The following is a 20,914-nucleotide window of genomic DNA, read 5'->3' as shown; positions in this document are numbered from 1 at the left end:
CCCTACCCTGTTTTCGGACTCGGCCTGTTGTTCAGGCTTTTGGGGTTTTTACTTTTTTTCCAAAAGTATAGGCGATGAGTATGGAGGATTGCTTTTGCGTATAATCCCGTTTGCTAGCATGTTTTCGATTTGGGCCTCCACTATAACGCGCTTTGGTGGTGACAATGGGTATGGGCGTGATTTGAAAGGAACGTTGGTTGTTAGTTTAATCTAGGAGGTTATAGGGGTGAAGGAGTCTTCGACTGCCCGATTTCCCATTGAAACGCGCTTACAGATTATCGTCCGTTCTGGGAAATTCTTAGCCGCGCACCTTGTTCGGCGCTCATCGTCGTCTGTTCGTTTGTTTTAATTTTTGTTAAAGGCGCTGCATTTTTTAGTGCTCTAACGGAACATTTTTCATTATTTTAATTTTTATTAATAGTAAATTATGGTTCTTAGAAAAAACTGAATTAAAGGTAACGGTTTTTTACTCTTTCACTACACCAAGATAAGTGATTAAAGACTGTGGGAGGGTCGAATTAACGCCCGATAAAATTAAAAAATATCTCTACATGTGCAGTGAACACGTAATATAGGCGGCGTTGCTTCAAAGGCCTAAGCTAACATGAAAAACCAGCTATTTTTTTGAATTGGGTTTGCGTGGTCACGTGATGCGCGTAACCAATGTAACTAGGTGCGCCTGCACGAATCTCCCATCGGAGAGGCCGAAACCTGAGCTCTAAGAACGGGCAGTCGAAGACTCCTTCACCCCTATATCCTCCTAGGTTTAATATCATGACGAACCAAGCTCGTGCGTCCCGCTTTCCCAGTGAAAACATCGGGGAATATATCTATAAAATTTTCTATGGCCTTGACCCCTTCTATCTCTTCTTCTGTTAGGGCTATTTCGTTAATCTCAGGGGAGATGGATCTAACAAAAGGGTTTGTTCGGGGATAGTGACGGTTTCTACAGTTTCACCTGGAGAATCGTCAACCACTCCGCAGTATTTTGAACCAAATGTTGTTTGATATGGGAGGAGTTGAAATTCTACCCCTTCATCCCTGAAAGTAAAGGTCAAGTTGTGGGGTTTAGCGTGCAGCCCGGTATGGATACTGAAGTCCCACCCTAAAAGTAGTCCCGCAGCTATATCTTTAACCACAATAAAATTCCATTAGGAACTTTAAAACAATCTCAACAGGATATCCGTGGTTAAACTTATCATTATATGTGATAATGTAATAAGATAATGTGACGAAGCGGCTCAGTGAACGTTGGGCAATGGCCTCAGAGTTTTGCTTGCAATGGCCAAGCTAAAATTCCTCTCTTGACGCAATCTTCTAAGGAGCTATTAGTAAAATAATATATTACGAACAAAAATGGTCTCACTTAGACCACAAAAATTATACTTAGCTTGAAAAATTTATATTTAAATCAAAGTAGAAAATTCACTTAAGCAAAGGCTTAGAGCATTGACGTCGGCAATGAAAATACGAGATTCCCGACGGTACATAAGACTCCCGGTCTCCACTCTCCCGTCAAAACTCAAAGCCGAAAGCTCGCGCAGCTAAAATTGGATTTTAACTAAGAATGTAGCCCTTCCTAGTGCTTTGAACTTAGATAGGTTTCCCGCCTTTAGCTCTAATTCCTCTATAGGCTCTAAAACTAAATATGGCGTCTTCACTTTCTCGAATTCATCCTTGGCCATTACGGTTACATCGGAACACGTGTCAATATACGCGGATCCGTGCCATGTTCCTACTTTAATGGGGACTTTGGGTCGAGCGTGGCTTTGCTCCTCACAAGGAGTAATGGGCGGTTTTCCTTGAGTAGCTAAGTTTTTCTTACTCAGAGGGATGATTTCGGGTTCGCACGTAGGGAGATCGCGCCACGTGTTTAATTCCGAAACATTTTCAGTATTTTGGGGTCAGTGTTTATTGGATTAATTGGGGTGCTGCTAATTTCCGACATGTTCGGGTTAGTCTTGGAATCCCTTTTATCAGTACCCTCACCTCTAGCTTCGCGAGCTTTCCGTTTCCGGCATTGTTCAGTTGTATGGTTAGACTTATTACAATAACCGCATCGGATTACAGGCTTAGGTTTTGGCTTATTTGAGTTATTAACATCATTTTGACGCGGATTAGAACTATTTCCTTTTTGAAAAGGCATTCGTTCGTTCCTCGGCTTTGTACTGGACCATTGAGAAGTCACGCTGTTTTGAGGTTTAAAGCTATTGTCGTAATCCTCACATTGTTCTTGCAGGTACTGCGCCTCTTGGGCCGCTGCCTGAACGTCCGATAGAGTAGGTTCGTTCGGTACGCGCATGTTTTTAGTTTTGCCGCTCTTTACAGCTGGAAAACTATTGTTCCGCCCTCAATTGGCTGGACGGCAGGTCGGCTGGCTGGATTTTGGGGTGACCTGATGAGATTCGTCATAAATAAACTTTTAAAATTTCGAATTTCCCGCGAATTTTCGACTCCAAAATTCACCCATAGTTCACGTTACAATTCCTAGGTGGCGTAACGTATTTAATTTCAATTGAAATTATTTTTCTGTCGGTGCCGGGAGGCGAACCTGCGACGTCCCGATCCATACTAGACGCCAGTGAAGGCGCCCGACTCCGTGACTCTACCAACTGACCCACGCTCGCTTAGTATGAAAACCGAGTTAAGTTAGACTGTAGAGTAGAGAGAGGTAGAAGGATGCGGATCCCCTTGCCGACGTGCGCCAACCAGCTGCAACTGGATTTTGTAAGTGGGAGAGGAGAGAGAGTAGAGAGAATTTTCCGTAGGCAGCGTAGCGCCCGCCAAATAACGTTTAGCAATGTAATTTAAATCAATGAAACATACTCATTTAAAGTTAAATAATTATAATTAGCTAATATGACTATTATATTTAAAAAAATTATATTATTTAAGTAATAAATTTAACGATAGTTGGTGAGAGATCCAATAGAGGGCAACATGAGATGTCATAAATAGACTGCAAACTTCGTCTAGATTGTTGTCTGGCTTAGATAGTTTAATCAGGTGTTTAAATGTAACTTAATTCCGGCGATACCATTAATGACAAACGCAATCAACATTCTCATGGCTTATTTAAAGTTAATTAAATTGAATTGCTCAAAGATAATTATAAAATTAAATCAACAACTCAACTATCTGCTCAGCGATAATTGGGCTAGTTTTTGTCAGTTTTGCTGTTTATTTAAAAGAAATTAAACAATGGTATGCAGCGTGTATGGGTGTAAAAATAATGCCACAATGAGTGGTGTCCGCTTTCACCAATTTCCACGCGCCGTTAAATTGTCGAAACAATGGGATATAGCTTTAAAAATGGGTAAACCACACACCAAACCCATGGTTGTCTGCTCCCATCATTTTAAACAAGATGATTACCGCCCTCAACCGAAATATAAACATTCAGGAATGTTTTAAGCGTACAATATTAATTTAAAACCAATTATAATAAGAGTTATAACTACGGAGCAAACTACGACCAACAAATGCACCACTCCAAACCCCAATGATAAATGCATTATGGTCAACCCCTTGGAAAATCATACATGTTATGTTAATGCTTCTAATGGAATATTGAATGCCACCTCTATAATTTCATTAACAGGATTACAAAGTACTGGTCTATTTGATGCGATCGTTAAAAATATTAAAAATAGCCGCATCTCAATGAATGTTCGAGATAGGGTATTTTTGACACTCATGAAACTTAAACTTGGCATTTGATTCACCGCTCTATCAGCTTAGTTTTTAAATTAACTCTTACGCAGTTGGTTTCGATTCTCGAATGCGCGATCAAATGGCTAGATAAAAATGAAATGTATGCCCAGATGTTTTGCTGAGTTTACTCCTGAACTTTTGTAAAACAATTTTATTTAATAAATTTGTAAGATTCTATCACATTTTAAGGTACTTAAAAATATCACTTCAGCCTTATTTGTGCCATTACATTCCGTCCTTTATTCCATTTCAAATAATTTGGAATGTAGTAATTAAAATAAGTAATTTGTAATCTTGGTAAAAGATTGTTAATAAATTTTTGGTCTTTAGGCACATCAATAACAAAACAATCAACTTCCAGTTTAGAATAAATTACAAAATGACAACTTTGAAGTCATAAAAGGGCCAAACTATGTTGCACTTGCCCATAATACATTTGTAAGGGTTTCAAAGAAAATGTTCCGTCCTTCATGATTACCTAAGGAGTTTGTTTGAGGACTGTTTCTAAGTTTTTATTTTTCACCAATGACTGACAAGTTCATTTTGACCAAATTATCATTGACTAGACCGTCAGGGGAACACCCCAAGAATAGATAAGAAGGGTTGACTTCAAAACCAATCTTCGTTACTTTTAAATTAGACTTTTTTTAAAGCAACAAGAGTTTTATTTCGTTTATAATTCCATACTGTGTGAATTCATTTCCCTTATAGTTTGACTGAAGAGCTTTTCGAATTTTTTCAGTAGGATCTTTTGGAAAATATGTGTAATACTCGTAGCAAATTTGACAAGAGAGAGAGCAACAGGTGCTAAAAAAACGAAAACAGTATTACCAATTTTTATACTCATGTTATGACCAAGGCTTAAGAGTTTACATAACTAATTTGGTTAATATTAGGGTGAGTAGGTTTTCAACACTTACCATTTTTGAAAATATTCTCTTCTGAAAATTGTGGTTCATCCATTGTAAGAAATTTCGAGTACTAATTTTCATTTAGCACTGAATTATCAGTTTAAACGTCACATACACTGCCGCTGTGCCCGCTGATGCTACAGGTCTCAGGCCTGCCATTTTTGTTTCCCCTAGATCAAGCATCGCGTTTTCTCCGCACGGTGGCACTAATGAAACTAGTTCGTTCTAGGCGCGGAATCTGGCAGCCCTGAGCTAGGGAAATTTTTGTCCAAAAAGGGAAATTTTAAGGGTTAGAAAGGGAAATTTCATTTTTCCCACCTGGCATCACTGCTTTGAAGTTCCTTTCCTTTGTTCTCTTGCGAACTCTGTGTTTAACGGCTGTGGAAGATTTCTTCTGCTTTTTGTGAATGCCAATTGAAAACTTATTCTTCGAAATAAGTATTTGTTTTTAATTTTGTTACCACAGTTCTCATTTTTTTATTAGGCCTATTAATTTACCACTAATTATAGTTTATTTTCAGAATTAATTTCAAGTAAGTATTTCTTTGAACGGGTAGTTTTGTTTCTATCATTGTCATATTCTATTATTTGTTAGGCCTTTTACGCGTAAACCAAGATTGTTTCCGTACTTCTGTTAAAAAACAGAGTCGGTGAAATACTTGTCAGTTGAAGGAGTACACGAGAGAGTGCTTCCGTCGCATATTTTGTTGTGTGGTTCTTGCCACAGTTACGTTTCTAGAATGAAGTGCCACTTTCCAGAGAAAACGGCTATTTTTTCCTGATTTGCCCATGGAGTTGAAAGATCTTACAGAGCTTGAATGTAGAATGATTTCTCCGCGATTACCGTTTATGCAGATACGAAAACTAGGAGTTGATCAGCAAAGAGGCATTCGCGGTAATGTCGTAAATGTACCAGTTTCAATCGACTCTTCTGTTTCAATTCTGCCCAGAGGCCCCACTGACACTCAAGTTATTCAAATTAAACTCATGAGGAAGAAGGAATATCAACATCACTATATGTTTGAAACAGTTCGTCCCAGAAAAATACTTTAAAATACTTTAAAGATTCTAATAACAACTCCTTTGTATTTGAAACATGAAGTTACAGTTCCAGATGAAGTGGCTTTGGAATTCAGCGAATCTAATAGTGTAAATTTCGTATCGAATGAGGAAGATATGCCAACTGAAGTAGAGCACACGCCCCCTGTTGGTACAGATCAACTAAATAATTTCGTATCGAAAGAGGAAGATATGCCAACTGAAGTGGAGCACACGCCCCCTGTTGGTACAGATCAACCAAGTAATTCTGCTGTAGAACCTCAACAAGCACCTGACAGCGACCAGGAATGGGACGAAATTGATGAAGAAACAGCATTGAACAATGGCAACAGTGATACCCTTTTGCTTTCATCTGAAGATCTAATTACGCCCCAAATTGAAAGTATTGCTTATGCTCCTGGAGAAGGGCAGACACCACAATCAATTCTTTATGATGAGGACTCCGAATACCTATCTTTCCCGAGTATTTACGCTGGCCAAGCTTTGAAGCTCCCAGCTAAGGCAACGTACACACAGCAAATAAAATGGGAGTTCAGATGCAGCGATAGGCGTTGTGCCTATAGTATTCCAAAAATATTTTATTCCTATGTTAAATTAGTATCGTCAAAACTACGGAGCGCTACTAATATTTGCATGAGGAAAACAAAGTCCAAAGCTGGCCAAGCAAACACAGCGGGAGCATTAACAGCGCCTGGAAGTTTGGATTCTTTGGTGAAACACGATGATGGTTACAAAGTTTTGGAAAGCGTCAGATCTTCCCCTGGCTATTTACAACAGCGTGAGAAAGATCTTCGGGCTATGGTTCGCCAACTTGGTAATCCTACGTGGTTCCTCACTCTGAGTGCCGCTGAGACGAAATGGGAAGAGCTTTTGGAGTCCTTGTGCGTCATTGCCGGGTACCCTCGAGAAACTGCGAAAGAATATGTAAAAACCTTGGCATTTATGGAGAGAGCTAAGCTTATCAACGAGGACCCTGTCACCTGCAGCCGATATTTTGATTATCGTTTGAGAGAATTTTTCAAGTTTCTGCGAAGCAAGGAGTCACCGATTGGAATCATTGATGATTACTACATTAGAATAGAGTTCCAAATGAGGGGATCACCACACGCCCATATTCTACTATGGAATAAAAACGCCCCACAATTGAGAAGCGATAACTCCAATCTAGAAGAGGTTATCATATTCATTGATTCCAACATTACCTGCTCGAAAGGGGATGGAAGTGAAAAATGGAACAACTTGGTCAAGCTGCAAACTCACAAGCATTCCAAAACCTGTCGTAAGAAGAACGATAGTGGACAGTCATCGTGTCGTTTTGGCATACCTTTTCCGCCAATGGGAAGAACCCTTATTTACGACCCTTCTAAGCGTGATGAAAACGAAAACGTTGAAGAGGTTGAAGCCTTAAGCAAATTGGTTCGAAATGCTATCGAGAAATTGAAAGTCGAAACTGCACCGGAAACATTTGAAGAATTTTTGGAAACGCTGAACATAACGGAAGAGCAATATATTGCAGCTATAACTTATCCAATTAGAAGGCTCACTGTCCTTCTGAAAAGGTCACCGCAGGAAATAAGAATTAATCCCTACAACAAGAAGATTTTGGAGTTATGGAACGCTAATATGGATCTTCAATACGTCCTAGACCCATACGCCTGTCTCATGTATATAGTTTCCTACATCGGCAAAGCCCAAAAGGGGATGTCACAGCTCTTGAGAGAGGCAATCAAGGAAGCGAAAAATAAAGGCAGTGGTATAAAAGAGAGATTAAAAGTTATTGCTAATAAGTTTATTCATTGTGAAGAAATTAGTGCCCACGAATGCTGTTACATACTACTTTCCATTCCAATTTGCCGGAGCAGTCGTGCTCATATTTTCATAAACACTTCACCCCCTGAAGAAAGGGTACACATTTTGAAAACACCATCTGAATTGGAATTATTGCCTGATGATAGTACTAACGTTTTTTCCGATGGAATCATCGAGCACTACATTGTGAGACCTGATGAACTGGAAAATCTCAGTTTAGCTGCTTTCGCCTCATGGTATGAGTTTTCTCGGTCCAAACGCAATAGGAGAACCCAAAATTTGAACGAAGATGAAGACCCAGAAATTGAAACGACTTCTGTGGAAACGTCTCTTGAGCTGAAAGATTCTTCAGGATACGTCAGGAAAAGGATGCAGGCCAAAGTAATCAGATTCAAAAAGTACAGTATGGTGAAAGATCTCAAAAACTACTGTCGAGTGGAAATGATGTTATTTTTACCTTGGCGTTGTGAGGAAACCGAATTGTTAGAAGCTAACGTGGAAGAAATTTACGAAGCCCATAAGCAGGAAATATCTGAAGCTAGAAGGGAATTTATAAGTGAAGTTGATGATCTGGATCTGGACCAAATGATTCAAGAAGTAAGAGAAAACCAACACTCAAATGACGTTCAAAATATTCAACCTATGATTGAACATTAAAAAGAGCGTGACAGAAGTTTTACATTGGATGACCCGCAATTTTTTGTCAACTCTCTTCAAGAAGCCGTTTGTGACATAACTTCTGATATTCAACAGTCTAGCGCTGCCGACTTCACTCCAACAATTACTCTTGTCAACAATGAAGAATATTACAGCATGCTTCGAAAACTAAATTTAAAGCAGCGAGAAATTTTCTACTACGTACTTAATCATTTCAAAACATCTCAAGAAGAACCTCTGAGGATTCTGATAACAGGCGGTGCTGGTGTTGGGAAAAGTCTCTTGATTCAAGCGATTTTTGAAGCCGTATCCAGGCATGAAAAGAATAAACCCGGTGCCGATCCATCACGATTATCTGTTCTAAGAACGGCATTCACCGGGAAAGCGGCTTTTAATATTGATGGTGTCACTCTTCACTCTGCCTTTAACTTGCCTACAAATCAATTTTCTGGCAAGATGAATCCTTTGGACAACGACACTTTGAACAGAAAAAGATGTTCACTTTTAGGCCTGAAACTTCTGATAATAGATGAAATATCTATGTGTGGAGCCAAAATATTCAATTATATTAATGTAAGAGCCCAACAAATCTTCGGATCTCCAAAGCATTTTGGTGGTATTTCAGTGGTTCTCGTGGGAGACTTCAACCAGGGGATAATTACACACTTATGCCCTTAAAAGAAAAGAACAACCCCCTATGCGGCCCTAATTGGAAGTCCACTGTGGGAGGAATTTAAGTTGTATGAGCTTGACGAAATTATGAGACAGAAAGATGACAAAATATTCGCTATGGCTTTAAATCGAATGTCCATGGGAGAGATGACACCCGCCGACGTTGACTTGTTTAGAAGCCTGGAAACATCTATTTCAAGGCCTCTACCTCTGGAAGCCCTTCATTTGTTTGCAACAAATGATGAAGTAAATGCGTTCAATGAATCAAAGTTATGTTCACGGAATGCTGAAAAGATATGCTCTGTCGCATTTGACTCGGCTACGGGTGACGCTAGCAATGAAATCAAAACAAGAATTCTTGAAGCCGTAAAAACCTTGAAACCCCAAGAAACCAGCGGTTTACCAAGAGAATTAACTCTAATGGTTGGTATCAGGTACATGATCACCAATAATTTGAACACCGCCGATGGTCTAGTAAATGGTGCAACTGGAAGGTTAAGAAAAATACAGTATGGTCAAAATCAAAAAGGTGAACAAGTCCCCGTTCGAGTTTGGATTGAATTTAACGATAACAAGACTGGAAAAGAGACTAGAGCCCAGTCTCAAGGATTAATGATAGCCAATAATATTAATGAATTATGGACGCCTGTTGAGAAGGTTGTCAGAAGTTTCACTAGACGTTCAGGACAAAAAACATCTACGTTTCAAGAAAGCAGTATCCTCTAGTAATTGCCGAAGCTATTACTGTACACAAGAGCCAAGGAGACACCTATTCCGAAGTAGATGTTCATCTTAATCAAAAGCGAAAGATGAAAAGGTCTCAGTTATACGTCGCTTGTAGTAGAGCCAAAACTTCAAACCGTTTGTTCATCGTGGGAAAGTTCACGGCGCCTAACCCAGTGGTTAAAAGTAAAGACTCTGTTGCCTTAGAGATGGAGCGACTTCGAAAAGATTGCCCGTTGATGCTACCTATTTTGGATCAAAAAAATGTCTATTTATGAGCATAACGTACAGTCTTTAAACTGTCATTTACAAGATGTAACCTCGGATCTCAAGATAATGGAATCGGATATGATATTTCTTGTGGAAAGCTGGGCCAAAGAAACTGACAATTTTAAAATTCCTGGATTTTCGGAGCTAAATGGTATATGCCTTCCTCGTCAGTCTCGACGAAAACCATATGGAGTATCAGCTTATATCAAAGAAACTGTAACTCACACCAGAATTCGTATGTACACTTCCGAACCAACAACAACCTCTCATATTGAATGCTTGTGGCTGGATGGATCGTTAAATGATTTACGCCTTTCTGTACTAGCAGTTTACTCTTCCTCAACTTGCAACATTCGCGACATAATATATGGTATTGGGAAATGCGTGGCGGAATATTATGATGAAGATATTCCCAGCGTCATTGTTGGTGACTTCAACATTAACCTTCTTGAGACATCATCTCTTGAAACCAAGAAGCTAATCGATTTCTTCTCTGATAATGGGTTTCAACTTTTACAAGGTCTTAACTTGAAGCAATCAACTGATGGTGGTACTCAACTGGATTTAGCATTTGGCGATGAGAAATTTTCCACCATTTTCAGCGCTAGTTATCGAGAATGTTACTATTCTTATCATAAAGGAATATGTTTACATTTTAAATAACCTAGAATCTAAGACTTCATGTGACTTCTCAAACCAATTTTTCAAATTTTCAATGATCAGCATTGTTCCGGATGAAACTAAAAGATCAACAGTTGTCTGGATGAAACTAAAAGATCAACAGTTGTCTGGATGAAACTAAAAGATCAACAGTTGTCTGGATGAAACTACAGGTCAACAGTTGTCTGGATGAAACTACAGGTCAACAGTTGTCTGGATGAAACTACAGGTCAATGGTAGGCTTGGGAACCTAGTTAAAGAAACCCATATTAGGTTTGGGATCCTAGTTAAAGAGACCCATATTAGGCTTGGGATCCTAGTTAAAGAAACCCAAATTAGGCTTGGCGCCCTAGAGAAAGATGCTCTCACTCGCAATAAAACATGATCTAATGTTATAATCATATTTTTTTAAGTAATTAACAGAATTCCAGATGAATCTACAAGTGCAACTTGAAACTTCAAGCAGAAACTTCTGCAGTAACAAGATGAAACTTCAAGATCTACATTAACAAGATGAAACTTCAACTACAAGGTCAATGGTGGGCTTGGGAACCTAGAGTAAGACACCCATATTAGGTTTAGGATCCTAAAAAATTAAGCCTACATATATGCTACAACATGAACGGTAGCCCAAATCGAAGTACTTGATCTACAATGTCCAGATTGAGCTACCTACAACTGTCAAGATCAACAGTGGGCTTGGGATCCCAGAAAAAGATACCCCTATTAGGCTTGGGAACCTAGAGTAAGAGACCCATATAAGGCTTGGGATCCTTGAGAAAGACACCCATATTAGGTTTAGGATCCTACAAAATGAAGTCCACATATATGCTAAAAGTTGAACGGTACTATGGTAGCCCAAATAGAACTACTTGATCTACAATGTCCAGATTGAGCTACCTACAACTGTCAAGATCAACATTGTACTTGAGAACCCAGAAAAAGAAACCCCTATTAGGCTTGGGATCCTTGAGAGAGACACCCATATAAGGCTTGGGATCCTTGACAAAGACACCCATATAAGGCTTGGGACCCTTGGCAAAGACACCCATATAAGGCTTGGGATCCTTGAGAAAGACACCCATTTACGTTTCAGATAATAGGAAAAAGAGGCCCCCCATATAAGCTGCAACAACAACATTAATCCAGATAAAACTAAGAAATCAGCACTGTTCGAGATTGAAGTAAGTAAAACTACCAGGTCAAAAATACATTATACTTGTAATAGAGCCAACACTGCAAATTCATTTTTTTTTCAATAAGGGAATCAAGGCCCCCCAACGAGGGAAGCATTTCCAAACTGTACAACTACTAATTTTTCAATTTAATTTCAATTAGTAAGAAAGTAGTCTAACAATTTTGATAAATAAACCTACTAATGTATGATTCTTACTCATTAGACAGGCTATTTGTTTTCTCTGGTATCAAATTTCAGACAACATGACTGAGGGCTAATTCTAGGCAATGGTTGTATATTGGTATAATAGTACAAACATTGAATAATTTTAGCCATCAGTCATATATTATGCTACAAATGTTACTTTTGCATTAAGGAAAAAGTCAAGAATTTGTTCATCGGACAGAAATTTGTTACTAATTTCATTAAACTGTAAACCAAGATCATACTAGATTGATTTTCTCATAATCGGAATATAATTTTATATTTAAATTAACAAAACCGTTTAAGTAAAAATAGCCGGCAAGAATAATTTTAGTACCCAAACACTACTATTATCCCACAAATATTAGGTTTGCAACAAGAATATCAACAAAATTGTTCCAATTCATAGGACAGAAGTTTGCTATTTACTTGTTTCATAAATCTATAACCCAAAATCATGCTAGATTATTTTAATTCATAATTGGAATGATATTTGATGTTTAAAAGAAGAAAAAAACCGGTAAAGTATATAGGCCGGGGTCACCTTACAATAAATTTAGCTAGCTCAGGCAAAACGTTAATATGGCCGGGGCCATCTTGTTATAAGATAATATTGCAAAATTAAAACCTAATTACTTAAGAGAAAGACATATACGATGATTTTACCTGTAAGATTTTTGCTGGCTTCACATTAAGTTTCGTCCAGGGATTTCTGTCTACGTAACTTTGAAGTAGATTTGGAACTAATCGTGGCACATTGTCAGCTCGGCGTTTGTCATCCCTCTCTTTTAATTCCACAATCTGCTTCCAACCAAATTGTATACCATTGTTTTGAAATAGTTTTGCTCTTGCAGGATCCGACGAATATAGCGCATTGATTAGGCTTTTTAACTAAGCATTATTCATTTGATGAGAATATATCAAAATAAGTATCTAAGTTATAAATAAATTACCTCATGCGATGGACATATGATCCAATGAATTTGTCTGCCTAAGCGATACGGATTGGGGAATGAGCGTTTAAACGCTACTTCGATATTGTCGGAATCGATTGATTCAAAGTAGCTAAACTGCCCTTCCAAGCCCACAGTCAATTTGATTAACGACAGATTGGCACTCGCTCCATCGCAAACAATGGCAGATATGTTGAAACCGCAAAACTGGAAGGACTTTATTACTTCAAACATACAGTGGAAGGTGAATTGAGTGTCTGCAGTGTTTGCTGTAGAAAAATATGGTCCAATTATGTCGTAGTTCGCAGTCAGATCTCTTCACAAAAATTGAAGCATGTAATTCGCTTTCGTAATGTCTTTTTCATCAGACATTTCCTTGTAAAGATCATCCAAGTACAAATAATCTTCTCTGGGCATAGCTAAACCTACAAGCTTGTGACTTTTGCTATTCCATACAACTTTGGCTGCGACCCGAACTTCGTCAAACACAAGAATTCCATCACTCTGCGGTTTTAACAATCCAAGAGAAAGCTGTTCTTCAACAAACATGTCATAAATATTCTTTTGCTCTTGCAAATATTTCATGTTAATTCCGGGCTCGTCAAGATTTTTGGACGTTTTCCTTTGAATGGAACGCCACGAAGGGAGGTTAAGGATTTTGAAGCTGCGAAGGGCTTCATTGGCTGCTTTACTTCGGCAAGCAACTGCTAGAGCTGCAAAATTTAACATCCGTGAAGGTTTTCCCCTTTACTAAGAAATGGTTAGAAACGTACCAATGCGATAAGTCACTAGGCTCCAACGATTTCCTTTTTTACCAGGAGCTGAACAAAGTAAAAGGCTTATTGATTTTAAATGATTAGCGATAACACAATAGGGAGCTAACAGTTCTGACCCTGAAACGTCACACCCTTCTATCTCTTACTGGATTTTCATCCCCCCTAACGGTTGGAAGCAGTATTCTACGCGCAAAAATGCCAACCAGAGAGGGGCTGCGTGACGTCAGACTATCTCTTCCCCTTAGCCAGTTGTTAGCTCCCTATAGTTTAAGCCACCGATAAAAATCGTATGTCGCAATCCCACGTGAAATGGAACATTTGGTTGTAGATGGGCTAAAACTCTACGTTCAGCGTCGCGTAGAAGTTCAGGGGTATTAGTTCCCTTTGGACCGTTCATTTCCTTAACAAATTTTTGAGAGGAATACTGGAGATCGTCTCAGACGTTAGCGTCCAATGTACGATTTTTATTGGTGGCTTAAACTCTAATGGTTAAAAAATAAAACCATACCATTTCTAGTTTGGTCAGCTTCATATTCTACTTTTTCTTTTTCCAAATGCATAGCACAGTCTTTCTCCCAGATTTCCCTAAGCTTCTTTCGTCTCTCTTTATTCTCTAAGGTCTCAGAGCCCAAAGCATCATCAAGCGCAGTAGAGAACTGGTTATTTATGGTAGATTTTATCTGTTTCATCTCTTTGTGTTGCTTCGATTTTAAAGATATTTGAAGCGCCCTAAGTTTAGCTTCAATTTTGGACGTTTTTGCCTTTAGGTTTTGAAATCGAAAACATTGTCTAAGCTTCTTCCTATTCAAACTTTGAGGTGATAGGAATTTCTCAGGGATTGTGGATGAAGGGTTCATTTTTCTTTTTCGGCTGGGTGATTTGTTGGATTCTATCCTTCTCTTTAGACAGAGTCTCACGTAGGTCATAAGATTTTTGCAAGCAGTGCAGACGTTTTGATGTGGCCCATTAGCGTTTCCTGGTTTTTTAAACCAAACTGGACAATCCAACGAAATTAAATGCTCCTTTGGGTATAAATGCTTCACAAGCTTCTTAGGGGGTTTAACTAGTTTCGGTATAGTTTCGATAGATTCTTTTCCAAGCCCCTGACAAAGTACGTAATCTTTCGAAGAAAACTCAAACAGTAGTTGCGACACCACATCTGAATCCAGTTCTTCACCTCTCAGAACACAAACCTCACGAACTAGCCCTTTGAAAACCACCTGAAATTTCAAATACCCATCCCAAGAAAGCACATATTTCGCAGCCTCGCAAAACAAATCAGGCTCATAATCATCCTTTCTAAAAACTTCGATAAAACGCTGTCAATATAAAAACAAAACAAGCTCATTTTAATAAAAGCAACCCTAGTATGATAATCTAAGGAAATAACTTTACCAGCTTAGGATTCGAAGATTTTCTTTCGGCCCAAGTTAACGATGGAAATGAAGAGACCAAGGTCTTAAATTGATTGGCAAAACTAGCGTTGAATTATTCTAATTGACAACTCAAAATACAATCTGTCTATTTTAAATAGGTTCTCATAAACTTTAGATATAAAAATCGTATAATTACTAAATGTTTTCTTTTTAAAAACATACCTGTGACTGGTAGGACTTAATATTTTTCTTCACTACAATCTGGGAAGCTAAAGATACTGACTCGTTAAGCCTTTGCACACAATCATAATCGTCGAACGCTTTATATGTTGAAACTTTCTTAGTTTGCGATCCTGCATTTTTCCTCGAAATTGATGCATAATAATTATACTGAGTACCCTTGTTTTGACTCATTTGTATAAATACTAACTAAAATAACCCGAAAATTAATCCGTGCCGTACTCTTAACTCGTATAATGGTATAAGCATCAGCGTCGTTGCGCGCACTTCCGCCTTCCCCACTCCCCGGTATACGGACTAAATACCCCCAAGACAAAAGACCCCCGGTCATAATCCCCCCATTTTTAATAACGTACAAAATCCCCCCTCTCTCAAGACAAAATCCCCCGGTCATTTTCCCCCCATCGTAGTTAAGAGTACAAAATCCCCCCACCCTCTAGACAAAATCCCCCCACCCTCTAGACAAAATCCCCCACCCTCTAGACAAAATCTACCCACCCTCTAGACAAAATCCCCCACGCTCTAGACAAATTCCCCGGTCATAATCCCCCGACAATAAAAAATACAATATCAATATTATCTAAAACACTGGAAGCCTCAGCGATCTGGTGGCGTAGTTAATTAATTAGCTGGCACCTTTCCCAAAATATTTTCCTATTAATTAGCTGGCACCTTTTCCAAAATATTCTCCTATTAATTAGCTGGCACCTTTTCCAAAATATTCTCCTATTAATTAGCTGGCACCTTTTCCAAAATATTCTCCTATTAATTAGCTGGCACCTTTTCCAAAATATTCTCCTATTAATTAGCTGGCACCTTTTCCAAAATATTCTCCTATTAATTAGCTGGCACTTTTTCCAAAATATTCTCCTATTAATTAGCTGGCACCTTTTACAAAATATTCTCCTATTAATTAGCTGGCACCTTTTCCAAAATATTCTCCTATTAATTAGCTGGCACCTTTTCCAAAATATTCTCCTATTAATTAGCTGGCACCTTTTCCAAAATATTCTCCTATTATTTAGCTGGCACTTTTTCCAAAATATTCTCCTATTAATTAGCTGGCACCTTTTCCAAAATATGCTCCTATTAATTAGCTGGCACCTTTTCCAAAATATTCTCCTATTAATTAGCTGCCACCTTTTCCAAAATATTCTCCTATTAATTAGCTGCCACCTTTTCCAAAATATATTAGCGACCAACAAGGGTATGCCTTTTCCAAAATGTTATTTTTTACATTTGTTGGGGGGAATTTGTCCTGGGGCTGGGGGGAATTTGTCTTGGGGCTGGGGGGAATTTGTCCTAGGGCTGGGGGTATTTTGTCTTCATCATCCATTCGGGGGAAATTGTCCGGGGGATTTTGTCTCCTACCTGAGGGGATTATGTCCTTTTCTTCTCTAATGGGGGGATTATGTCCGGGGGATTATGTTCAGGGGGGATTATGTCCTACATTCCCACTCCCCACACCTAAGAAAAGTAGATCGGCTACCTCGTTATTGGTTGAAATAGGAAACGTAGGGCCCACGTGAAGATCATGCGTCACTTGATTAGGGCGAATCAAAATTCAATACAAAGAATACATAGAGTGTGCTACATTTAGGGAGACGTTAGTGGTCCAAATATTGTATGGTCGTTCTCCGACAAACTCTCATTAACCAAAATGCATGTACAACCGCCGAATTGTCATACTTATCTACGATAAGTTATAAACTTATGCTTTAAGGGTATACCTGAATTACTCATTTTCTTTTTGATGGCTTGTAAATAGTTTTCAGATTCAAAGGCACTGAACTTGTCGAGTGACCCATATGTTTCAACATCATTAGTGAGGTGATTTAGGCAATGAACATTGTAGGAAACTAAATGTCTACCGTATATCAGTCCAAAGCTTTGGACGAAGTAACCTAATAGTTCTCTTGCGAACTCTATCATCGAAAATGACAGAACTGTGGATGCTAAAATCCGAATCGCCACATGAAGGCAAATATAGTGGTCATAATATTTTTTGGGAAGTACATCTGCTAAAACTAAAGGTCCCGAGTACAGCAAAAACTGTCTAAATTCAGTGGCTTTCCGATAATTAATCTCTGTTAGAGACCGCGGCTTCCTAACAAACTCAGAACAAGTAACACCAGAAAGTGATAGTAGTCTTAAAGATACTTCCGTTATCTGAGCGGGCCTCAATTTAAAGGTGGTATTATTACCTTTAATCCATAATGTTAGCAGCTTAAGCATAACCCCAAGGCAAACCAGATGCATATAGTCTAATGGAAATCCTGATACCATTTAAAGTTCGGTATTTCTTCCAATATCGAATAACCTACATGGTGTTTTTCCTGAGACTTAGCTCGAAAACTTTCATTTGTTCTAAGCGGTGCATTAATCTGAGGAAAACATAATCTTCCTTCCAAATGTTCTCCTCTAACCTTACATTTATCGCAACCAAAATAACCAGAATGACCTTTCGTTTGGCAAATGAAAGAACGCGCAGGGGTGTCACAAATAAGCCCCGAGATTTTAAAAGGAAAAGAAATATTTCCATCTCTAATGCCTTTTTCGTGAAGCAACTTAACTTCTTCTACAAAACGAGATAGAAAGGAATTGCTATCATGTGGCTTAGAACTTCCTTGGTATATACTAATTATAAAAGGCTTAGCATTTTTAACAGAGTTCAGCATGCCTAATATAGGCCAAAACTGACTATTCGAGCTATTTGTGATTAGTAATCCATCAATATTTACTAATATTTCTACACTGTCAAGGATTAAAGCATTTTTCTTAATCGAGTGAATAACCCCAGATTCAAGCCCGAAATGGAAATACCCTCCAGGCGAAATTCTTTCTTCATTTAAATGTCTAGGAGTACCTAACAAGGAACGATAGTCGTCAGGCAAATCTTTATGGCAGTCTTGGGACTTAAGCAATGATAATAACTTGTTTATAGATAATTTACTAACTCTATTTTCTGCTGCCCATTTTGCTAAACTTAAACGTAAGCTATGGTTGTTTTCTACATTTTCGCCGGTGCATAATTGTTCTTCACTATCAATCTCAATGTTCATGGGATTATTCTGCACCACATCACTTATGTTTTGATGGTTTGATGCAGTTAATTCAACCTCTACAACATCATTACGATCGATATTTTCAGAAACATTGTCCTCAAGACAGTCCTTATCGTTAATTTATTCATCATCAAAGCGCACAACATAATTTTGGCATAAGTCTGTGTCACGTAGAAAAGTTTGATTTAATTGGTTTTGAATAATTCTTGACCGTTGACGAGCAGAAATAAATCTGGGTCGCTTAGTCTTTTGTCTAGAAGACATGTTTAAGAAACTTTAAACCAAAACGAATATTTTAACAAAAATGTAGCAATTTATAATGTTCAATTTGTTAAATTCATAACAAAGTCCCGAAGCTATGACGGACGCCATTTTCCCTCGCTTCTCAATTATTCAAAAACTATGTTTCGGCGGACGCCATTTTTTTCCGAGTTCTATTCCCTCTTAAAGGGAAGGTGAAGTGGAAAATCAAGTGATTTTGCATCGATTATACTTCTATAAGACCAGCCTACATAGCGAAACATTCAAGAAATACTTCCGAATGATTTGAAAATTCAACTACCTGAATATTTTTTTAAATATGAAAGATTATATTTTTATTTTATATTAAAGAGTTAAAAAAATTGGTATCCGTGTTTCAGTTAAGCTTTGATATTGACATCGGTTAATTTACGATATCGGCTAACGATCCTATTCTGTTTATAACATCAAATCGGAACTTCAAGTGTCACTAGACAGTATATTACTTCAAAATCGAGAGTTAGAAACTTTAAAACCATCTCAACTGGATATCCGTGGATAAACTTATCATTATATGTGCTAATGTAATAAGATAATTTGATGAAGCGGCTCAGTGAACGTTGGGCAATGGCCTCAGAGTTTTGCTTGCAATGGTCAAGCTAAAATTCCTCACTTGACGCAGTCTTCTAAGGAGCTATTAGTAAAATAATATATTACGAACAAAAATGGTCTCACTAAGACCACAAAAATTATACTTAGCTTGAAAAATTAATATTTAAATCAAAGTAGAAAATTCAGTGAAGCAAAGGCTTAGAGCATTAACGTCGGCAATGAAAATACGAGATTCCCGGCGTCGTCCCGCGTACGTAATATAAGACTCCCGGTCTACCGTAAAATCTGGCGCGTTTAGACCAGAGATCTCTCCTTCGTTTATTCTCAGTATCATCTTAAGCTAAAAATAAGAGGTTCCCTACGTACATAATTTGCGATCCCCTGATAACGCGCGCGGTCTCTAGAGCCGCGCCAATCTCCCCTTAGTTTATTCTCAGTATCATCTTAAGTTTAAAATACGAGATTACTAACCCGCACCCCGCGAGAGCGCTCGGCATTCGAGGGATCAGGCACTGGCGTATTCCTCCGGTTTTACCTTTTTGGTGGTTTTAATGCGGTAAATTCGGGACATATGCCTTTAATCCGTTCTAATATTGAAATAAAAACTGTAAAAAGTAATCCCGAGTGTATTTCCGCGTTAAACGGCGTTATACGCTTCCCATCTTAAACCCTCAGAAAGACTTTATTACAGAGTGGTTTCTCCCTCGTCAAATTTTCCGTATGGAGTAATATTTTGCAAACGCCATCTAGATGTCGTGTGCAAAATAATAAATGACCATTCGTGGCCACTAAACACAAAAATACAAAATATATACAGTAAAAGCATTGTTAGCAATCTTAAAGTTTGGTTCGACAATTGGAAACTCATTTCTCAAAAGGGATTAAATGCTAAAAATGGGGAAGGTTTGGTTTTGTAAAATTCTATTTGATAGGGGTTCCCAAGATCGGAGACTGAGACAAGGTCCAGGCCCGCCGTCTCCATGTAGAAGAAAGTGGTGATTCAAACAGAGATAAAGGTCGCTAAATGTGTATGGTGGCGACTACCTGTCCAGCAGGTCGTCCCCTCTCAATACAAAAATATAAGGGCCAAAAATCTATTTAATCAAAAATTAATAGAAAATGTAATCCTGTGACCCTAATTCTTTTTTATAACTACTTTCTCTGCAAGATTAAGAGACTCGTTAGTAGTAAGTTACCACACTTTTAGGCATGCAAGTTAGCCAACAATGATCCAAATTTGCATAATTCAGAAATCCCACTTTTGACTATACAAATTAGGATCTAAATTTGTATAATTCAGAGATCCGACCTTAAACATGTAAATGAACCGAAAATGATTATAATTTGCATAATTCAGAATCCCACGCCTGTCAATCAAATGCGAGTCACGTGTGAGTCACGTGTAGTGTTGTGACGTAGGTAAAATTTGTAAGATATATCAGCAACAGTGGTTGAAATTATATTAGTTCGGGACAAAACGTAAAGCTATAATGAACTGGGAAAAACTACGGCTCGAAACTTTTAAAGATTACCCCGTTTGTAATATAAGACCGTCAGAGTTTGCGAAACATGGTTTTTATTATTTAAAGAAGGGCGACGCCGTTAAATGTTTTTATTGCGATATAACATTACATAGTTGGAAAGCTAATGATAAAGTAAATGAGGAGCATCGGAAATATTCCCCGGAATGCCCAATTGTGAAAGGGTTTTCGACATGCAACATACCCATACATTGTTCTATCGATGAGATAGGTAGAGATGTACCACCAACGGAGAAATACGTTTCAACTACAAGC

At 38.3% G+C, this 20,914-nt stretch overlaps 3 protein-coding genes and 1 long non-coding RNA gene across 5 annotated transcripts; 2 read left to right on the top strand and 2 right to left on the bottom strand.

Annotated features, from left to right (window-relative positions):
- The first annotated feature begins 2,679 nt into the window (after positions 1 to 2,679).
- Positions 2,680 to 9,548, top strand: LOC149667075 (uncharacterized). The gene is made up of 5 exons (XM_089841691.1): positions 2,680 to 2,727; positions 5,481 to 5,654; positions 5,691 to 8,090; positions 8,247 to 8,723; positions 8,832 to 9,548. Exons 1-5 carry the CDS (start codon positions 2,680 to 2,682, stop codon positions 9,546 to 9,548), a joined length of 3,816 nt encoding a protein of 1,271 aa, XP_089697817.1.
- Positions 9,549 to 11,416: 1,868 nt separating this feature from the next.
- Positions 11,417 to 12,452, top strand: LOC149667074 (uncharacterized). Its single transcript, XR_016368299.1, has 3 exons — positions 11,417 to 11,659; positions 11,739 to 11,812; positions 11,876 to 12,452. It is a non-coding gene; the product is annotated as an uncharacterized LOC149667074 (long non-coding RNA).
- Positions 12,453 to 12,521: 69 nt separating this feature from the next.
- LOC149667073 (uncharacterized) lies at positions 12,522 to 14,245 on the bottom strand. Of its 2 annotated transcripts, XR_016368298.1 has the most exons (4): positions 14,094 to 14,245; positions 13,583 to 13,630; positions 12,810 to 13,522; positions 12,522 to 12,747 (listed from the first exon to the last, which is right to left on the bottom strand). XR_016368298.1 is itself a non-coding variant. In XM_089841748.1 (3 exons), exons 1-3 carry the CDS (start codon positions 14,143 to 14,145, stop codon positions 13,128 to 13,130), a joined length of 495 nt encoding a protein of 164 aa, XP_089697874.1. In that variant the 5' UTR covers positions 14,146 to 14,245; the 3' UTR covers positions 12,765 to 13,127. The 2 variants fall into 2 exon arrangements, 1 of the variants encoding a protein (XP_089697874.1); XM_089841748.1 differs by lacking the exon at positions 12,522 to 12,747 and having other exon boundaries at positions 12,765 to 13,522.
- A 2,385-nt stretch (positions 14,246 to 16,630) lies between these two features.
- Positions 16,631 to 19,689, bottom strand: LOC149667072 (uncharacterized). The gene is given in 5 exon segments (XM_089841689.1): positions 16,631 to 16,743; positions 16,932 to 17,493; positions 17,496 to 18,374; positions 19,485 to 19,561; positions 19,632 to 19,689. Coding segments are annotated over 5 exon segments (1,689 nt in total).
- Between the last annotated feature and the right edge of the window lie 1,225 nt (positions 19,690 to 20,914).

Source organism: Phalangium opilio, unplaced genomic scaffold, assembly GCF_054372755.1.
Source record: "Phalangium opilio isolate 3A_F unplaced genomic scaffold, DU_Popi_V2 ptg000060l_1, whole genome shotgun sequence".
Taxonomy (NCBI): Eukaryota; Metazoa; Arthropoda; class Arachnida; order Opiliones; family Phalangiidae; genus Phalangium; species Phalangium opilio.
Note: the sequence above shows the minus strand (reverse complement) of the source record. Positions and strands in the feature narration are given on the sequence as shown.